Source organism: Amphiura filiformis, chromosome 6 (assembly GCF_039555335.1).
Source record: "Amphiura filiformis chromosome 6, Afil_fr2py, whole genome shotgun sequence".
Lineage (NCBI taxonomy): Eukaryota > Metazoa > Echinodermata > Ophiuroidea > Amphilepidida > Amphiuridae > Amphiura > Amphiura filiformis.
Genome location: NC_092633.1, coordinates 58,983,911 through 59,004,197, shown reverse-complemented (window position 1 = coordinate 59,004,197; position 20,287 = coordinate 58,983,911). Strand labels below are relative to the sequence as shown.

General features: G+C 39.4%; 1 protein-coding gene across 1 annotated transcript in view; it reads right to left on the bottom strand.

Annotated features, from left to right (window-relative positions):
* Nucleotides 1-6,496, bottom strand: part of LOC140154676 (transmembrane protein 116-like) — a 33,618-nt gene extending 27,122 nt beyond the window's left edge. Inside the window, 1 exon segment of the mRNA XM_072177242.1 lies at nt 6,311-6,496. Within this exon segment, the coding sequence (XP_072033343.1) occupies nt 6,311-6,460 (150 nt within the window). The 5' untranslated portion in view covers nt 6,461-6,496.
* Nucleotides 6,497-20,287: the final 13,791 nt, after the last annotated feature.

Sequence of the window (20,287 nt, the reverse complement as noted above, 5' to 3'; positions counted from 1 at the left end):
CTCAATTGCTCTATAAAAGCGATCCGAGCAATCTCATAGATGATGATAAGGGCATGTCTCTATCTGTTGACAAAGAGGGCCAGATTTGTTGGAAGAGCACAAAGCACAAATTAATTATTACTTCAATCCACTCTTGGACATCAGCGTTCTTAATTTACAGTGCAATTTATTTACAAGCACATCCAACCAGGGTACAGGAAATTCTGAAATACACTGAAATTATTAGAACGGCAGCACATAGATTTGGGGGCTGGGGTTGGAGGTCATATGACCAACAATTTCGGATGAGACAACAGTCTCGACCTCAACAATCATGGTCAGTAATTGACGGTGAGCTATGGGCGATATACGTAGCAGCTTCAAAGAGTGAATTTAAATCCCCATTTAATCGCTCATCATCAACATCATCCTGGCGCCAAAGAGGGGCTCTTACTGGGGGGTTTCGTCCCCAACTTAGAATTCAAGAGCAATCACAGGCTGTCCCCTCTGGGTTCAAAGGGAGAAGCAAAGGAATCTGCTATCTCTACAACAAGCAATCATCATGTGCTCGAAAAAATTGCCCATACGTGCACAAGTGTCAAAGGTGCCAAGAGTTTGGCCATGGAATGCTCAGTGTAAAAAAATCTGGGATGCAAAGCCAATTACAATTCAAGTAAAAGTGCAATGTGTACTACGCAAGAAAATTGCCTATGCTGCAAATATCCATCACCAATTAAAGTAGAAAAGCTGATGCCATTATTGAAACTATACACTGACAAAAAAGCAGCAAAGATATTAGGGGAAGGTTTTACTTTTGGTTTCAAATTAGGTTTTCAGGGAGACAGGTGTGCTAGGGACTCTCCAAATTTAAAATCGGTATTAGCTGACCCAATCATGGCTAAAACAAAATTAATGAAGGAAGTCAATTTAAAACGTCTTGCGGGTCCATTTTATCAAAGACCCATTGCAAATCTTATAGTATCTCCAATAGGCCTAATCCCAAAATCGGAACCTGGGAAAGTAAGATTAATCCAACATCTTTCATTTCCAGAAGGTAATTCAATTAATGATGGTATTGATCCTGAAATGTGTACAGTTAAATATGCAAGCTTTGACACCGCTGTACAAATTGTAGTCAGTGCTGGGAAGGGCGCCCTCATGGCTAAAGCTGACATAGAGTCAGCCTTCCGGTTATTACCCGTTCATCCAGACGATTTTCAACTGTTAGGTATGAAGGTAGGAGATGAATTTTTTTGTTGATAAGGCGTTACCCATGGGAGCCTCATGCTCACCAGCTTTGTTCGAAAAATTTTCTACATTTTTAGAATGGGTGGTAAAAAGGGAAGCAGCAACAGAGAGAGTAAGTCATTATTGTGACGATTTTATTTTTGTAGCTCATGAATCAAGTCAAATATCTTGTGCGCGATTAGTTGCAAAATTTGAGGAAGTGTGTGAAAATCTGGGAGTTCCCCTGTCCAAAGAAAAGTCAGTGGGCCCAACTTCTAAGTTGACTTACTTAGGTTTGGAAATTGATTCTGTTAAGCAAATGATAGCTATTCCACAAAGCAAATTAGACGACATAAAGAAGAAAGTTCAGGATGCATTAAAGGCATCTACCGTGTCTTTAAAAGATTTGCAGTCTATAATAGGGTCTTTATCTTTTGTGTGTAAAGCAGTGTCCCCAGGAAGGGCATTTTTACGCAGACTAATTGATCTCACATGCGGCATTAGAAAGCCTTGGTGTAAACTGAAACTATCGGCAGGCGCTAAGAAGGATTTACAAATGTGGGTGGTATTTTTAGAGCACTTTAACGGATCAGTGATGATTCCAGAACAAGCTTGGTCCGAGGAAACCGATATACAGCTTTTTACAGATGCAAGTGGCAGAGTAGGATATGGGGGTTCTTTAAAAGGCATGTGGTTTCAAGGTGAATGGCCAAATGAATCAATCAGAAGTAGATCCATAGCATGGTTAGAATTCTTCCCAATTTTAGTATCAGTGGTACTATGGGGCAAACAGCTTGCAGGAAAAAGAATTCTAATAAGGTCAGACAACAGTCCGGTAGTGAGGATCATTAATAAACAGACATCAAAATGCCCCGAAATCATGAAGTTAGTAAGATTCTTTGTTTTGCAATGTTTAAAATCAAATGTGTCCTTTTATGCAAAGCATATCCCAGGCAAGCAGAATAACATCGCTGATGCTCTTTCACGATTTCAGATGGGAGGTTCAGACAGCTAAGCGCCAACAGCAGTACCAGAGAGCACTCCGGTGCCAAGTTTTCTGTGGAATCTTTAAACGTAGAATCACAACGACTGATAAAACCGTCAATGGCTACAGGGACGTCGGTGGCTTATAAGAGAAGTGTAGAAAAGTTCATCCTGTTCAGAACTCCGTATCAGTTAAATCAATGCTGGCCAGTAGGTTCACAGCATATTTCGCATTCATAGCATTCCTGTCCATAGAGGGTTTTGCCCCTCATCAATTAATCAGGCCATTTCAGCGCTTCGCGTTTGTGCATAAGATTAATGGGTGGCAGGATCCATCAGATAATTTTTTCATTAAAAATTGAAAGAAGGGTGTAGAAGAAACAATCCCGAGAGGATGCTAGGCTTCCAGTTAGTCCAGTGATTCTTCAAGGAATTATAAATAAATTAACATCCATATGCAAATCGATGTACGAGGCTGAAATGTTTAAGGCAGCATTTTTGGTAGCCTTTTTGGGTTTTTGAGAATAGGAGAATTTTCAAAAACAGGCAATCATGACATATACAATTCCCGAGTCATAGCAGTTGATGACGTAGAAGTTTCAGGGTCAAGCATGTTAATTACAATTCGAGGGTCCAAGACGGATCAAAGGGGAGCGACGGCACAGTTAAAGATTGATAGTTCATCTATTGCAGATTTATGTCCAGTAAAGGCAATGGCTGAATACCTAAAGTCACGACCTGTAGGAAAAGGTCCACTTTTTATTCACTTCAATAAAGAAACACTAACATCACGTCCAGTTTACACGTATGTTAAAAGAGGGAATCAAATTGATAGGCCTTTGCCCCACATATTTTAGCGCCCATAGTTTAAGAATAGGTGCAGCGACTGCAGCAGCTTCAAGTGGGTTTTCAGATGAAGTAATAAAATGTATGGGAAGATGGAAATCGGATGCCTTTCAAGTGTACATAAGACCACAGAGCATCGTTAGTGGCATGTAGATTTCAAAGAAAATCTTACCCCTCCTCATTTCAAATAACTATCTGGGACATAGGACCCAGTCAATGCAAAAGTTTGGAAGTTAAGTGGATAAATAAGGTAAAGAACGCCAATTTATAATGCATCCAGGTATCCTACCTGCGCTATGACTTGTTAGAGTATACTACTCGGTAACAATGATAGAAATTTAATGTGGAAAGTAATTAATAAGAACTGTGTTTTGTTTCAGGAAATTTCCTGCAAGGCCTACAAACCAATCAACTCCATAAAGTGGAGTAAAAAGTAAGATAAAATTAATTAATACCTAATATTATACTGTCTTTTTCCCTAGCCCCAGGTATCTACTTGCAGCGTCGTCCGAGTAGCTACTCCAGACAATGTCGGAAGGGACAGTATATAATGGCAGTCAAATTGTTCCAGAGACTGTTTAACAAAGGTGTTAATTTTGCCTTTTTAGTTTTACAGAAATTTTAGATCGGAAAGAAGGACAGTGGAGAAAGAATCTTACATGCTTGTGAATTATAATAATTATGTGTCTTTATACTTGCCCTGCTGTTTCCTGGTTCTTTTTGCTATTTATTGTTACAGAAAATATGCGCACGTGGATAATTGGCGACTCCATTATTAACCGGCGGGAAAAGACCAGGTCCAAATCCATGGCGGGGGCAAAGTGTTGTGGAACGGCTTACCAGGCGGACATTGTGTAGATTTAGTGGGCGAGTGACAAGACTGATGAATATCCGCCAAGCGGGCACATTCACCGACCACGCTTATAATACGTGTGGGCACCAATGATATTTTTTCGTCCCCATTATGGGAAATTCGTCAAAGGGTTAAAGAAAATTTAACAGGGTTGAGAGCTCTATTGCCTAACACGCGCATAATATGGTCAGATATTTTACTCGGCTTGGCTATCCAGAAGAGTCAATTGATGGGGCAGGAAAAGCGCGCTATGCGCATCGTACCATCAATAAATGGGCCCACAAAATTTGTAGGGAAAAGCTTGGAGAGAATGCTTATGTCATTGTGCATTCCGGGGTGTTCGCGTCAAAACTACGCAACTTGCATGGCAGACCTATTTACCAGTACGATTGTACTCACCCCTCAGATTTTGGATTACTTCTATTAAGACAAAATATGTCCAATGCGCTAGTTCATTTTAACAATCAGCCAAATTCAAAACACTACCCACCAGGTGCACTGAGATTCTTGCCAAAAGAGTAATTTTCAGCTTTCAGCTTTAAAGGGGAGGGGGAGGGGGGGGGATTTTGGCAAGTTTCTCAGTCATTCCATTCCTAATAAACTTGTGTGGAGATGTTTGTTTTATTTTAGCTTACATCGTCCAATTATATGCACTTGTATACCTATATCCATTATTAATATTCTTTCACATTCATTCTTTCAGTCTTTGTATTTCTTCCAGGTAGGATTACCTCGAGGAATCTCCAAGGTGCCAACCTTGAGCAACTGTTTGTATGCACTAATCACAGAATGAAAATTAATTGATTGAAAAATTCCAGCCATTATAAATTCCCTTTGTTGGGTTTGTGTGAGCACCACGTTCCTCAGCACCGCTTGCTGTAGAATAGAAATTGGGTGGAGTAATTTTACTCTTATTCTGGAGTTCACCTTTTGATTGTGCTTGATTGGGATTCGGATTCTCCAGTAGGGTAATTACTGTTGAACAGAAATTGGGTTGAGTAATTTTACTTTTATCTTGGAATCCCATCTTTCTGATTTTCCCTTTTGGATTTTCCTTGGGGTTCAGATTCCTCAGTTGGGTGTTTACTGTCGAACAAAATTGGGTCGAGCTGTTTTGCTCTCATCTTGGAATCCCAGGCATCCTTGTTGATTCAGGGTTGTGTACAAACCCTTTGCTTTTAATGATGTAATGGCTGGAATCTTTGCAAATTTATATGAAATAAATTATTGTCTATCCTGATGGCCAATAAGTAGACCAAAAATTCATGGTTCCTTGCGTTTCATTGTCTCCGTCTGGGGTTAATGACTGTTTAGCCTGGGCAGTTAATGGAATGAATACAGTATTTTCTTGTGAAATGAAATGTTTCTTGAATGATATCAATTGGTCGGTGCAAGAAGGCCAGATCTATACAATAGCTGCCCAACAGACTTTTGACTCATTTCTGCATTTTATTGTACACATCTTATAAATACAGGGTGAGTCAAAAAAAGTGCAATAGAGAAAAGAATCCATTTTTATTTAAGAACCGAGTTGAACTTTTTAGGTTTTAAAACATGTTATATATGGTATATCTATCAGTGACCTTGTGTGAAAAAATTAGGAATTAGCATTTACCGTTTTGTTTTTATGACACATTTTATAAGCGCTACCCAATTTTAATGTTTGTCCAAGAGACATCTAAAATTTGAATGTCAGCCCACTCTGTGTTAGGTAGATTTGGAACAACTGCTATTTTCTTAACCTCATTGGCATTAAAATAAAATGGAGCACTCAAAGTGTTATTGCCCTTGGTCTTGTTTAAGGAGAAGAAACATTATTTGTTGTTATTTTCATTTTACCTTTACTTTAAAGATGTTTATTCTCTATCAAAAATATACAAATTTGTAGGCGAGTTTTTCAAATGTCAAAATGAAATGCTTGCATAAATTGAAGTGGAGTGAATTTCAAAATATCCAAAAAGTTGGACATATTGGGATTAAAAAACTGGTGTTGGAGTCGAGTGAGGTATGAAGGACTTAGAGTAATGTTAGAAAGTTTGTTTGAACAGAAAAAAAGAAATTAATATAACGCAAAAACAACCTCATTTAAGTTAAAGTCAGTTTCAGATATGGTGTCTTTACCGTGCACTGTGTGCTCTCATTCAAAACACATGGTACCTCGTGGACAAATAACGAAATTGGGTATCGCAGCAAAAGGACTCATAAAATTAAGCGGTAGTCACGATTCACTTCATATTTTCACAGAAAGTGGCCATTGAGTGTAGCATTTATAGAATTTTTCAATATTGGGAAAGTTCGAGCTGGTTCTTATATAAATATTGATTCTTTGCTCTATTGCAGTTTTTTGACTCACCCTGTACATGACAACTGGCAGCTATTATAGATGGGCTTTCTTGCACCTAACCCTTGCTGTCTACTCACAATATGTTTTTCTTCTTCATCCATATCTTTACATGCATTGTATTTTGGTGACCAATCAGAGAAGTTAGCTGTAAACAATCCTGTATAGGGTTTGGGTGTAGTGTTAGGTACAGCATTGTGTGCAGAGTCGCCTGGATCCATTATTCTCATGTAGAAGCATGGAGAAAGTAAAATCTAAGAAACGTGTCAAACAATAGCAAAATAGCATCATTATTAATATTATTATTAGTGACATTTTAAAAGAAAATGTGAAACAATCCGTCCATGGAGGCCAAAGGAGGCGTTTTGAAAATTGAGTTGCTATAATTATTACTTTATACAAACATTATGACTGGGCACCTACACAGGGCATAATTTAGTGATCAGATTTTGCGTAGCAAAAGTGCTATGCAAAATTCTACTTGTATAGCAGTTTCTCAAGTTTGAGTAGCAGATTTAATTCCCTCCCGATTTTAGGAATATTTAAAAGTTTTCCTAAAAATATATCTAGAAACACATCGGCAAAATTCAAGAACAAAGATGGCCGTTTTATAGCGATCCTGTGTGCACACACGGCAAAATACAAGGCAAAATACTGCCAAAATTATGACCCCTGAAGGCAAATAACAAGAAAACATGGTAAATAAGTAACACAAACTTAATTTTGTTGCATGCACATATCAATTTATTAGCTCTTATTGACAACAAGGTGAGTTTATAGTATGTCATGTTTTGTAAGTGGTAAAATTTTGCATCGCAAAATATGCGATGCATCGAAAATAATGAATCGCAAGTGACCTAGATTGAGTAGCAAACTGCGATGCGATACCGACTAAATTATGCCCTGCACCTACATGATCCTGGGAACCGCCATGACCTTCATCCTCATTCTCTCTCCTTCATTTGGTGAGCATGTCACGGCGTACAATGTAGCAAAGATTTTGCATTACGTTTTGTTACCTGGAGAGATTCGATCATGTCTCACCTCCTTTTTCAACCAAATCGATGGTAATAACTCTTGTAGTGAGGGATCAACATTTAGCCACAAATTGCCTCAGGCAAAACTTACTTCCTGGGAACTGAATACCACACAAGATCATTTTCATGCAACTCATTGACCCATTTGTGTTTTATACTGCCTCTAGCTATAATGACATCTTTGTGATCTGGTCAACTCATTAACAGATACAAACCTCAGGAGGGAATTCAATTTTTGATCAATTCTCTCCAGGTAGTGAAACGTAATGGCTCATCTGTTTCGAATACAAAGTCCTCCGCTTTCATGTCGCAAAGATTTTCGCGTTTACATCCATGAACACTTTTTTCTGCAACCCAGTGGTGTTATGTTTAGTGCTTCTGTATCATATCTTGGCCATATCTACATTTGTACCTTACTGATTAGGTTTATATGTGCTGAACATATCTATTAATTGCCTCTCTTTCTTCAATTTAACCATCAATGCTTTGTATACTGCATTTGCTGTGATGAAACTCGTCAGACTTGGTTAACATCAGGCTTTGCGGCGATGTAGGCCATATCTTATTACGACAGCGTTCAAGCTTTGACTTGCGTTTGGCGGACAGAATGGTGGAAACTTAAAGTGAAAGATATCCCACTTAAAGGAACATTTTCTAGGGTGAAATTTTGTGTAGAAACTGAATCTGACATAAAAAATGCATAATTATCAACTTGAAAATTTTCTCCATAGCACTGTACAGGCATATTTCTGCCCGAAGTCCCCAAATTGGAGCAAAAATTGGAGCAAAAAAAATAAGTCCTTCAAAATGGGGATACTCAGGGCTAAACAAAAAACATGTTGCTCTAGAGGGAGGCATTGGTAAGGGCAACATGTCTTTTGTTTAGCCTCAAACCTCCCAATTTTGAAGGACTTATTTTTTTTTTTAAATCCGTGACTTTTTTGCCGCCCTCAAAATCCTTAGGGGTGGGGGTAGCATTTTGCAAGTTATTTTATTTTCTGTAGATCTAGCTTACTTGTTTGTTATATTACCATTTAGCTAATGAAATACTGAGCAAATAAACACTTAAAGCATCCCTATAGCTCATACCATTGTGGAGATATGGCGTTTTTAAATTGAAAATGATGCGAATATTGTATATTTTTCTAAATCAATTGTCACCTGAACCCTCAAGTTTCTACCCCTGCTACAAAAATAAAGAAATATATGGATCCCATTCAATGCTTTTAATATCACAATTGTACCCTTGTTACACAATTAGAATAGAAAATTAGGCACTATTTGATAGTTTTCATGTTCATATACTCACAAGAAATCTGCAAGTCAAAATTTTTGTCACCCCAAAATGGCCATTTTCGGCCAAAATCGGACCAAAAAATGATTTTTCCTCAAAATCTATAAAAGATAGGGAGTTTTAAGTGCCAAAATCTGAAACTAGATGACATTTTACCCTTGAAACATATGAACATTCAAGAATTTTGGTTCTTTTCACCCCTAAATACTTTTTTCACACGCGTGTCCGCCAAACGTAAGTCAAATCTTGAACGCTGTCTTACGTGCATTGACTTCTTATTACGAGGGTCATTCAAAAAGTTCTACCTCCATCATCACATCTCTACTATCTTACGTGCCAGGATATTGAAATTAATTACCCATGGTTATAGGCCCTACTCTTAAATCCTGGCTACAAAATAAAAGTTACTTCATTAAAATGTGATTTTTGGTTGTTAAGCTGTGTTGGTTTTAAAAGTGAATACAGATTTGGTACAGTGGGTCGGTCTGAAAAGAAAGGCTGATTTTGATTTTTAAAGTTGCCAACATCTGGAAATCATTGCAGATTTAATTCCGAAAATGATTAAATTATATTTGATCAAATAATTTAATCAATATCTTATACTTGCAGATAGTAACGTTTTACTGGGTATCGTGAATTTTGCACAGCAAAACCGATATGTGTTCAGAATATCCTTTGTATTGACCCTTTTCAATAGGTTATTAACTTCGATCGGGTGAGCGCTTTGTTGGTTCATGAATATTAATTGGTTCATAAGTAAAAATCAAATAAGTCTTATGCACAGTTTTATTTGAATGCATTTTGATATCATTAATAGAGTATGACATGAAAACTACATGTATGTATCAATTTTCATATTAAAAACACAAAACAATGTGCAAAATTCAATTTTTTTTTAGGTCAACCATGAATGATCCTAGCATTTAGGTCTAGGTCCAGAGACACTACAAAACCAAAAAACCTTCTTTTTTTTAAAATGCGCCGGGTACCCGGGCACAAAATTACCCGAAAATCACACCCCTAGTATTTACCTCAAAAGTTCCCCACCGCATCGCGATTTTGAGCCAAATTCCACATCGCATTTTTTTGGCATTTAGACACAAAGCACGTGGGGATATCCCTCAAGCTAAGCCCCAGGTAATTTTGGTGGTTTCCGAATCTGTCAAGCTCTTGCAATAGCAACATTACGTAGACCTGTCAAATCAACGGCTATCAGCAAAAAACCTGACCTCTGACCGTTGCTAGATGTTTTCAAGTAGTTTCAATACCCCCTGAAGCTGTATGCCAACTGCGCATAAAAAAATTGTTTATTATTAAAACGTCCTAATTTCCTAATGTGTACGCACTTTCTTCCTTCAACGAAAATTAAAATTGCTTCGTTCAACGAAGCTAAAAGGTTGTTTCAACGATGGAATTCAAGCTAATATTGTAATGTGTACGCTCGCTTTGTTCGACAAAGGAAAGTGAATTCAGCCTAAATTAAGACAGTGATCATGTGACAAGTGACCCTCGCCGGCTTTAATAATAGCCGGGCGTTAATAGCTTCGTTCATTTTCATGAATGTGTATAGTGCATGAGTGCAATGTCTTCGTTCGATCTTCGTTCAGCATATTAATAAATCTTCGTCCAATGAAGAAATTTTCTAATGTGAACAGGGTCTTAAATAAATGCCATGCTTACATTGTATGTGACCCATTCAAAAAACAAAATCGATCATCATATATATTCCTTACTCGAGAACTCAATTTGGCACACGATAGTTAAATGCATTCGATGCTAGCCTAGAACGTGTTTCTACAGGCGCTCCGCTAAGTTACCGCTAAATGGATAACAGTATCTTAGCGTTATATTTACCGTTTAACCTGCTGTTTCCACAGACAGGTTTTTGCCGTTGGCATGTTCATACCGTGTAAGCTGAATGACGTCATGTGATGTCTCTCTATCCTGTATTGGTTTTAGTTATTTGCATCGTACCAACAAACATGTTTTAAAAGTGTATTTTGTCATGTATACCTTTTACTGCAGTATGGCCAGAATCTTGCATCGTAGGCCTAGAATTAATGCTAGAATGGATTGTTTAATGGTTGATTACTGCTAAAGGGAGCACGGTGGCCGAGCGGAACGGGCTAGGACTCATAATCGTAAGGTTGCGGGTTCGAGCCCCGGAGACACAATCGTGTTGTGCCCTTGAGTAAGGCACTTTATCTCGATTACTCCTCTCCACCCAGGTGTGAAATGGGGAGCTGTTATGAATACTGTCCATTGAGCGCCGCCCAAAGGTATGAGCATGCCTTGGGCATTGCATGGCAGCTGACATATTCTAATGACGGCGGAATAAATGTAACTTAGCGCTTTGGTACATGTTCACATGTGAAAGGCGCTGTATAAATACCAACATTTAACATTTTTATTTTAAATACATGTAATCACTTTTCTTTGTAAATCAACAGAAAAGTTTGACATGTTATACAGTTTTTCACTATTTTGTGGCATTGTGTGAATTTTTCCGTCTTCCGTATCACGGAGAAATCGTGGCTTTACATAAATAGTTTGGACTTGTTATGTTGCCCAGGCTGTTATTAAGGTTTTTATCATGTCGTCCTTTTGATTAACAGCCATTTTGCCTGATTTTGCTCAATAAACGGCAAGTTTATGCATGCGGTAAAGCATGCACCAACTACAAGGGTGCCAAAGCGTGCATCCTTTGTGAAGAATGTGACTTATGGTTCCATGTCGACTGCGCTGGATTGTCAGATGAGGTGTTCTCATGTCTTGCTCGATCTGATTTACCATGGGAATGTACTAAGCTTGGCCTACCTAATGTATCGGCCAGCCTATTTGACTCGATCATAACCAATTACAGCCTTGAGGATAGTGATATAACAAATGCAAACACCTCAGGTGTTAGTAACAACAGTTGTGATTTGTCTAATCCTGGCTCCCCGTCAGCTCAGTCATCACCAACTAAGCCCATTCCTGCGTCTTCCAGCAGAATCTCAAATCTGCGAACACTTTTGCTAGGTGGTGATGGGAATCTACCAGATATTGACTGGATATCCAACCAGGTAGTTGGTCATCAATATCCACGTGAACTCAATGAATCGTTTCTCAACCTGTTAGCCTGTCTGGGACTTGAGCAGCTTGTGGACTTCCCTACACGTCTTGATAACACGCTAGATGTGATAAAAACAAATCGTCCATCACTCATGAATCGCTGCAACGGAATGCCAGGACTCAGTGACCATGACGTAGTCTACATGGATATGAATGTGCAAGCTGCGAGGCGGAAACCTGTGAGACGCAAGATCTTCCTGTGGAAGCAAGCAGACTTTGACTCCATTAGATCTGAGACAAAGGAGTGGGCAAGTAATTTCATCTCTATTCATTCCACCCACACACCTGTTGAAGAATTGGCCGACAAGATCCAGTGTTTCCTTGACAAGCTCTTACAAGAAGTGCCATCCAAGCTTACCACTACTCGGTTCAACCAACCTTGGTACAATACTGCCACGAAGAGGACCTGCAGAAAGAAAGCACGCGCATACAGAAAGGCAAGAAGAACAAATAAGAAGCTTGACTGGTCTAGATTTAAACGCCTGAAGAAGGAAACTCAAACTACCTGCCGCCAATCATACAACCAATACCTGACCAAGATCATCAACAGCGATCCAGGAGGTAACAAGCGACTGGGTGCATTGATAAAAGCCAAACGATGTGATCAGACTGGTGTCGCTCCATTAAGGCAGCTGTGTACTCTAGACATTGTTTCTTTCGCAAAATTGAGTTTTTTTGATATGTTTGTACTTATATATGTTATGTTTTTTATAAATATACAAGGAATGAAAATCCAGATTTGTAAACTCCAACTGCAATATTTTAAGGATTTTATTCCACTATTCCACTCGTGTTTGAAATTGAAAAGGAAAGAAAATCTTTGTTGTACCAGCAGAGTGCACGCGCGCAACAACGCATGCACGCGTTGCGTATCGCACAAATACGCGACGCTTATCTGCATGCGCGGCGCATCTTATGGAAACACCACGGAAGCACAAAAACCTAGTGGTCAAATGGCTCCGTTTTAGCTGATAAAATGTGGGTTTTTTCCAAGTTCTTTCCCCCGATTTAAATATCAAGTTATGAATGGATTTCGCTCAAACTTCTCAAGGGGCCGTGGATTTACCCGATGTTTATGTAATGTATGGTATAAAAATAAAAAACTGCCGCATTCTCCTGCGAGATTCGATGAAAGTGCAAAATGTGACCACTTTAAACTTCAAAGGCCATTATTTCAATGTTCATTTTTTCGGTAAAATGACGATTTAGGTACATGATAACTCAATAAATACAGCATCTACATGTATAGGTAAGCAAATATGATCATCGTAAAAAGCATGATCGACTCAAGAAACGGTTTTCTCATTTTTTTATATTTTGGTCTATTTCCGATTTTAGGCATCATTTTGTGCAAATAGGCATTTGATTTGATGCCTGATATGGTCAACATCTCAAAAAATAAGGCCAATATCAAAAAAATTAAAAAAACGTTTTTGGAATGGAGCCTCAAGATTGAGCTAAAAACAAAATAAAATATTTTGGAAAGAGTGTTTTTTGTTATGATGTACCTAACAAATATTGCCAAAAACTCACTTTTTTGTGATTTTCTTCATAATTGTTGTTTTTACCCCAAATCTGTATTTATATTAAGATTTATTGATGTCTTGCCTTAATAAAAATGTATACTTTTATATATTTGTGCGAATAATTACAAAGTTATTGCACTTTTACTACATGCATGTCTGAGAGTACACAGCCTCCTTAAGGGATGGTAATCTACTTCACAGCGACCCCAGGACCAAGGCCAACATATTAAATCGCCAATTTGCCTCGATCTTCACAGACGACCAAGCAACCCAGCTTCCTGACGTAGGAGCCACCAGACATCCTCCGCTGCCTAACATCCAAGTTAACTGTGCTGGCGTCATCAAACTACTTCGGAACCTGAAGCCACATACATTGTAAAGCAACCGGTCCTGATGGAGTTCCAGCCAGACTGCTAAAGGAAACAGCAGAAGAGATAGCGCCTGCCATCACACTGCTATTCCAGGCTTCCCTAGACCAGGGCACCATACCAGCTGCGTGGAAGAAAGCCTTGGTGGTTCCAGTCTTAAAAAAAGGGGAACAGAGCAGACGCTTCAAACTACAGGCCGATTTCTCTCACATGTATCTTATGCAAGTTATGCGAGCACATTGTCTACTGCGCAATTATTAACCACCTCTCCGAGAACAACATACTAATCGACTCGCAGCATGGCTTCAGGAAGAGGAGATCTTGCGATACTCAGCTAATACTCACCATCCACGACTTGGCGAAGACTATTGATGAGAAGAGCCAGACTGACCTCGTTCTCCTAGACTTCGCCAAAGCGTTTGACAAGGTCTCCCATAGACTCCTCCTGCATAAGGCCGAACACTATATATGGCGTGAATGGTACCATCCTGAAATGGACAAGTGACTTCCTAACCAACCGTACTCAGCAGGTAGTTATAGATGGGCAAGTTAGCAATGAGGTGAGAGTAACATCTGGCGTCCCTCAAGGCAGTGTGCTAGGGCCACTGCTCTTCCTCATCTTTATTAACGACCTGCCAAGTTGTGTCAATAGCTCTGAAGCCCGTCTCTTCGCAGACGACTGCGTGCTGTACTAGCGAATATCATCTGCTTCAGACTCCTCACTTCTTCAAGATGACTTGAATGCACTGCAGAAATGGGAACGTACCTGGCTCATGGAATTCCATCCATCCAAATGCCAGGTCGTGAGAATCACAAATAAACGCAAACCAATCTGCACACCTTACATCATCCATGGTGAAATCCTGGAGACTGTCTCGTCAGCCAAGTACTTGGGCCTGCATGTGGATTCCAAACTTAGCTTCAACGACCACATTGACGCCATCACAAAGAAAGCAAACGCAACCCGTGCTTTCCTGGGACGCAATTTCCACCACTGCAGCAGATCAATCAAAGAAGCCACCTACATGACTTATGTTCGCCCAATAGCAGAATACGCTGCAGTGGCTTGGGACCCACACACTCAACGGAACATAAAGAAGGTTGAGCAGGTACAGCGCAGTGGAGCACGTTATGTCATGGGGAAATATGACCGTAGGACAAGCGTGACAGGCAGTGTCCGAAATAAGGAAAATATGGAGGTTGTCCCGAGGACAACTAAAGCATGAATTCTGCTTGTCCTCAAAACATTTTGCACTGAACTTTGCTGTCTGCAATATCTTGGATGCGGAGAGCACAACACACTGCAGTGCGATTATCTTCTTTTTTGATGTCTGCACTTACATAGGAAGAAAAAAAGTTACAGCTTAGGTCTGTTTCTACAGAAAATCTACCCGCTTCGTCAACGGCAAAAAGGCGTTGCAAAAAGGCGTTGCAGGCTGTTTCCACCGGAGTGATTAACGGTTCCGTACCGTTTCCAAAACGGTATTTGGCTCTGTAGAAACACGCTCAGTGCGTTGCTATCGTTTTTCGGTCGGACAGGGCCGTGCAGTTTTTTGCACGATGGTTATTGACATTTGGATGAAAGTTATTTCGATGAGTCAACTGATCTTTTGAACAAGATTTGCCTATTTTGGACAGTCTAAAATATTGCTGAAATGTAATTTTTAATAGTGCTCAACATATTTGATGCAATCGCCTGTCGTGATTGGCTGTGTAAGACTGTAATACTTCTGAATTTCTGACTTTCATTGTTTTTCACCGTGTCATGCGTCAGCGAATCCGACTAGATTTTGAATGCAATGGTCTCTAGCCAAGAAATGAATGTGAAGCTATCGGTGAGCAAATTCTGACTTGGCTAGACTTCTCGAGCAAGGCTGTAGTGGCCTGTACCAGTACCGTACCGTACTATTACATTTTGTCATGTTACATCCCCGGTTTACATGGTTTACCATAGTCCGAATAATCAGACCCAGAACAAAATATTAATTTCTGACATGATCGTGTTAGACTGCCTAACTGGCCTGTATCTCGTTTCGGCCAAAGAACGTCTGTAATACATACCTGTTTTTAATGACTTTGCAACAATGTTTCTATTGTCAGCAATAACAGCTTGCATTCACACTTTTGAGTTTATATATGTATGGTGAATTTTCGTACACATCATAAATAACTGAAATCAGAATATCCTGAAAGGAATTTAGGTAACGAATTCAACGACACTGACCTCGCAACAGCTAATGTTTTCATGTAAACATGGCGTCATTAGACATTTTTTAGCCTACGTTTTGTATCCTACTATCGGATCGTTGAAACAACGAAACCTCAATCCCGGCCTCATTCACGAATTCACTCACCTTCCTACACCACCAGTTGAAAATAAAACTTCGAAACATCCCGTGTTATTCCTCAAAACTACATGCACCTTCATTAATAAAAAATTGAAATCCTAGTAGAAATCCGTTATCGAAAATTGTTTGATATAAAACATCACCAAAAGTAATTTTTCTGAAGAGTAGATACCGCGTGTCAAAATGGCGGCCGCAGTCGCATCCCCCCAGCTTTGTACGTGTACCCAGGTCATGGTATGTCTACGTGACGAACAGTCAAGGTCAGAGAACAGCGCAACCTGTCTGCTGTCATGCCGTAATGGCTCCGCCCAATGAACGGTGCTGTCAATCATCCTTATTGCCTTTGTCGAACAGACTTTTACGCAGGTAAGAGCTCACGCTGTCCTCACTTTTAGGATCGACGAGCGTCAGGCCGACACAATCTGGTTGTGTAGGAGACTATCATCGTCCAAGGTAAGCAAAGGGTAGGGGATCGCATTTTTAACATTGACTAAACTGTTTCGGAGTTAAGGCACGCTAAAAGTAGACCATTTCGGGGGCTGTATTTGGTGTACATGTGACGTTTTGAAAAGAGTAAAAAACGACCACTTATTCGCTATTGCTGAAGTATACCCGCCGAATCATGTACCAATACACAAGGTATTGGTACATGAGATCAGGTATAATGATCGTGTATGACGTGTTCTAGGTTTACCATAGTCCGAATAATCAGTCCCAGAACAAATTATTAATTTCTGACATGATCGTGTTCTGGGTCTGAACTGTTTCCATATGAAATCTTGATGGCAAATTGGACAAAAGAAGCACATGGTTCTACTTGACAGCTTTTTAATCCCTATTCATGTTACGTGAATCACGCTATCATGGCTATTGTGGACCATCTTTCTGATACTTGTGTGTTTGGACAAGCGGAACGGTCTTTTGTCTACCTCTCTGTTTGTAAACAGACGAGGATGTCGAAATTGACATCCTCTCCGAATAGGAAAGTCAGCGTAATAGTACGGCACTAGGTTTACCAATGCAAATTGCAATGGTTAACATTTCATTTTATGATTTTTAAGCTTACTTCCCGGGCTTACTTCAGTATGATTGATCGAATTTTTAAGATCCATCATGAAATTAATACAATAAACTACTCACCTATTAACATCTGCAGTGATCTTAATGTTGGCAATTGATGAAGTATGGCTCTATATCCAAAATCATGATTATTATTTTCAGCTGTCCATCGCACCACCGGCCCATTTCCATCACCTGCATGACCTGTTTTTCTGACAGGTGTTTTTGTTTTGTCATGGTTTTGTTCACTTGGCCATAGAGGGCGGCAGATGATTTTTTTTGTTATTTTTTTTTTGAAGGGGAGCTATTTAGGGGCAAACACTGGTGCATGGTGTTTGTCTCTGAAAATACCATACACACCAGGAACATATTATACAATGAAAAATAATTATTTTATAGCCCCCTCCCCTAACATTGCACAATCATAGGCCCTGTTATGATTGCATTCAAGTTGTAAATCTCCCCCACCCAACTCAATACAAAAGTTCCCATGAGAGTTACCAAATCTTTCAAAAGCCCCCTTTGCAATTCATCAAATTTACCCCCTTTTTCATGCATAAACGAGGACAAAATCTGACCAAAAACAACCCTTTTTTTGTGGTTTTCAATGACTAGAATTTCAAACCCCTTATCAATGACACTAAATATTGACATAAAATGTCTAGATTTTCAAGTACCCCTTTTATCCAAATTTCGCGGACATTGCAAATTAAATACCCCTATTTTGCTGATTTCACTGTCAAATTTCACGGACAGTGCAATTGAATACCCCCTATTTTGCCAATTTTGAGGTCCTTGCTACTCAGGTAAAAAAATAACCCCTTTTCCGCGCAATTTGGCAACTCTCATGGTTGTCAAATTTTGTGTTGAGTTGGGGGGGGGGGGGGGCGGGGGAAAACTAAGAAGAACATCTAGTCAACCACTACAATTGTGTAACAAAACCCCGGGAACAAAACAAGCTAAAACATCAACTGCTACTTAAGCAAAAAATCCCCCCCAACTCAACACAAAAGTTGGTAACCCGATGAGTTTACCAAATATCATGGAAAAGGGGTATTTTTTACCAGTAGCGAGGACTGTGAAATTGGCAAAATAGGCCGGGGTATATAGGCCTAATTTGCATTGTCCACGAATTTGACCGTAGGAAGGGGTAGACCTACTTGGGAAAATCCATAATGTTATGTCAATATTGAGTGTCAATCATCAAGTTGATAAGGGGTGTTTGAAATTCTAGTCATTGAAAACCACAAAAAAGGTTGTTTTGGGCCATATTATGTCCTAGATTTTGCATGAAAAAAATGGGGGCAAAGAGGGAAAAATCATTACAAAGGGGATCTTTGATTTGGTAACACCAGGCCTGGAAACAAGCAGGCACCCAGGAGCCATTTACCTAATGGTCATGACAGTTTTGGCTCCTGGTCCACACCATAATCAAGTGAACCAGGCTCTACCTTTTTTTCCAAATAGAGCCTGTCAGTTAAATCATTTTTTGTATTTAATGTGTACAATTAAAATTTAAATCCTGGGTCAATTATGGCCGGCCCCTGGTTCACTAGATTACCACAGGACCAGGAGCCACTTTTTCCAAATGTGTGGCTCCTGTCCAAATCTGCTTATTTTGAAGCTTGGGCAACACTCATGGCTAACAACTTTTGTGTTGAGTTGGGGGAGGGCGGGAAATAATCCCAGTGACCCCGGGGTGCAGCACAGCATCAAAAAATATTCAAATGTAAATCGATCGGTATGTTCACATCACATGATTAAAGACAATAATGGTTTAAATTTGGGTCCTAAAATATGGCATGTGTAACTGGAGGGGGCAAAGATTTTTTTGGCATGTAAAATTCGGACCATTTCAGCACAGCTCATGGACTTGGACATGGTTTGTGTTTAACATTTTAAAAAGATTTAATGAAGGACTTTTTTGCTGGCCTAGGGGTACTGACTTGAGTATTCAAACCATTTTAGCATGGACTTGGACATGGTTTATGTTTAAGATTAAAAATTTAATTATAAAGAACTTTTTTTTGCTGGAACTTCTGATTTTTCAAAAAGGATCAATAAATTTTAAACTCACAACTTGGACAGAGCGATACTATCTCTTAATCAGAGCCCTACTAGCTCTTAATCAGAGCCCTTGTGATATAACACAAGTCAAGTCTCACACCAGTGACATGGCATAAACTATACCTATAGCCACTGGTAATGTTACTTGCATATTTACATGATGATGGTACTATTATAACAAGATGTTAGCTAGAATTTGACAAGTGCTTGTCATTTTCACCAAAACTGCCTGTCCAAAATTTAACCCTGAAAACATAAACCAGACCTCTGCACCTTCTGGGGGTTCAGTCAGATCAAAAAGTTATTGCTATAACCACAGAGGAGTAAGATAAAACAGAGCGCGTACCACCAGTCAAAGTCTCCGCCTCATCCGATAATGAGGGCCAATTGTTCCGTGAAATGCGACAGGCGAGACTGCTACGCAATTACCGCGTATTTTCATGGTCTATCACGTAATCGCGAAAGCACGCATAGCGCTCTATCGCGATATCTGCGAAAGGCACGCAGCGCTGGCGTGATTGTTGAACACGCCACCGTCGAACAATCGGCCCTCATGAATATGCGAGAACTGGTAGCATACAATACACAGGGACTTTGACTGGTGGTACGCGCTCTGTTTTATCTTACTCCTCTGTGGCTATAACTATTTATTATAGCATTAATTTTAGAAACAAACCTTATTTTTAGAAATTAGCATTTGTCAAAGGCATTAATCTTGCCCGTCCCAGGAGCAACCTGCCTGTCCAATATGACAGGCAGACAGGTGGCTATAGCTAATATCCTGGTGCTATAAGGAATGAGACATCCAGACATCAATGTAATCAAACACTCAGATATATACCATTTTCTATCATAACAATGCTTGTTAGATTTATTTACATTAGTAGTTTTACATACAATATATGCATTTGATGCTAATTAGTTTTCAAATATTTCAAAAAGTTGTAACATAATTATACATTTTAAAGAAAGACAAAAGTCAACCAATATTGGTATTATAAGCTTCATATTGGAAAAGGCTATAGAGGCTGTATCAAAATAATTGTTGTTGACACATAAGGGGGCTGGAAGGGGGTCCCAAATTTACAAAAAGTCAATAAAATTCTGACCATCCCTATTTCGGCAACAAACATTTTATGACCCCCCCAAACCACCGCTGATACACCTTATACTCCTTAAACAGGCTAAAATTGTATTGAAATTAGTCTTTTTGAAGAAAATAAACACACTATCTGTGGTCATCT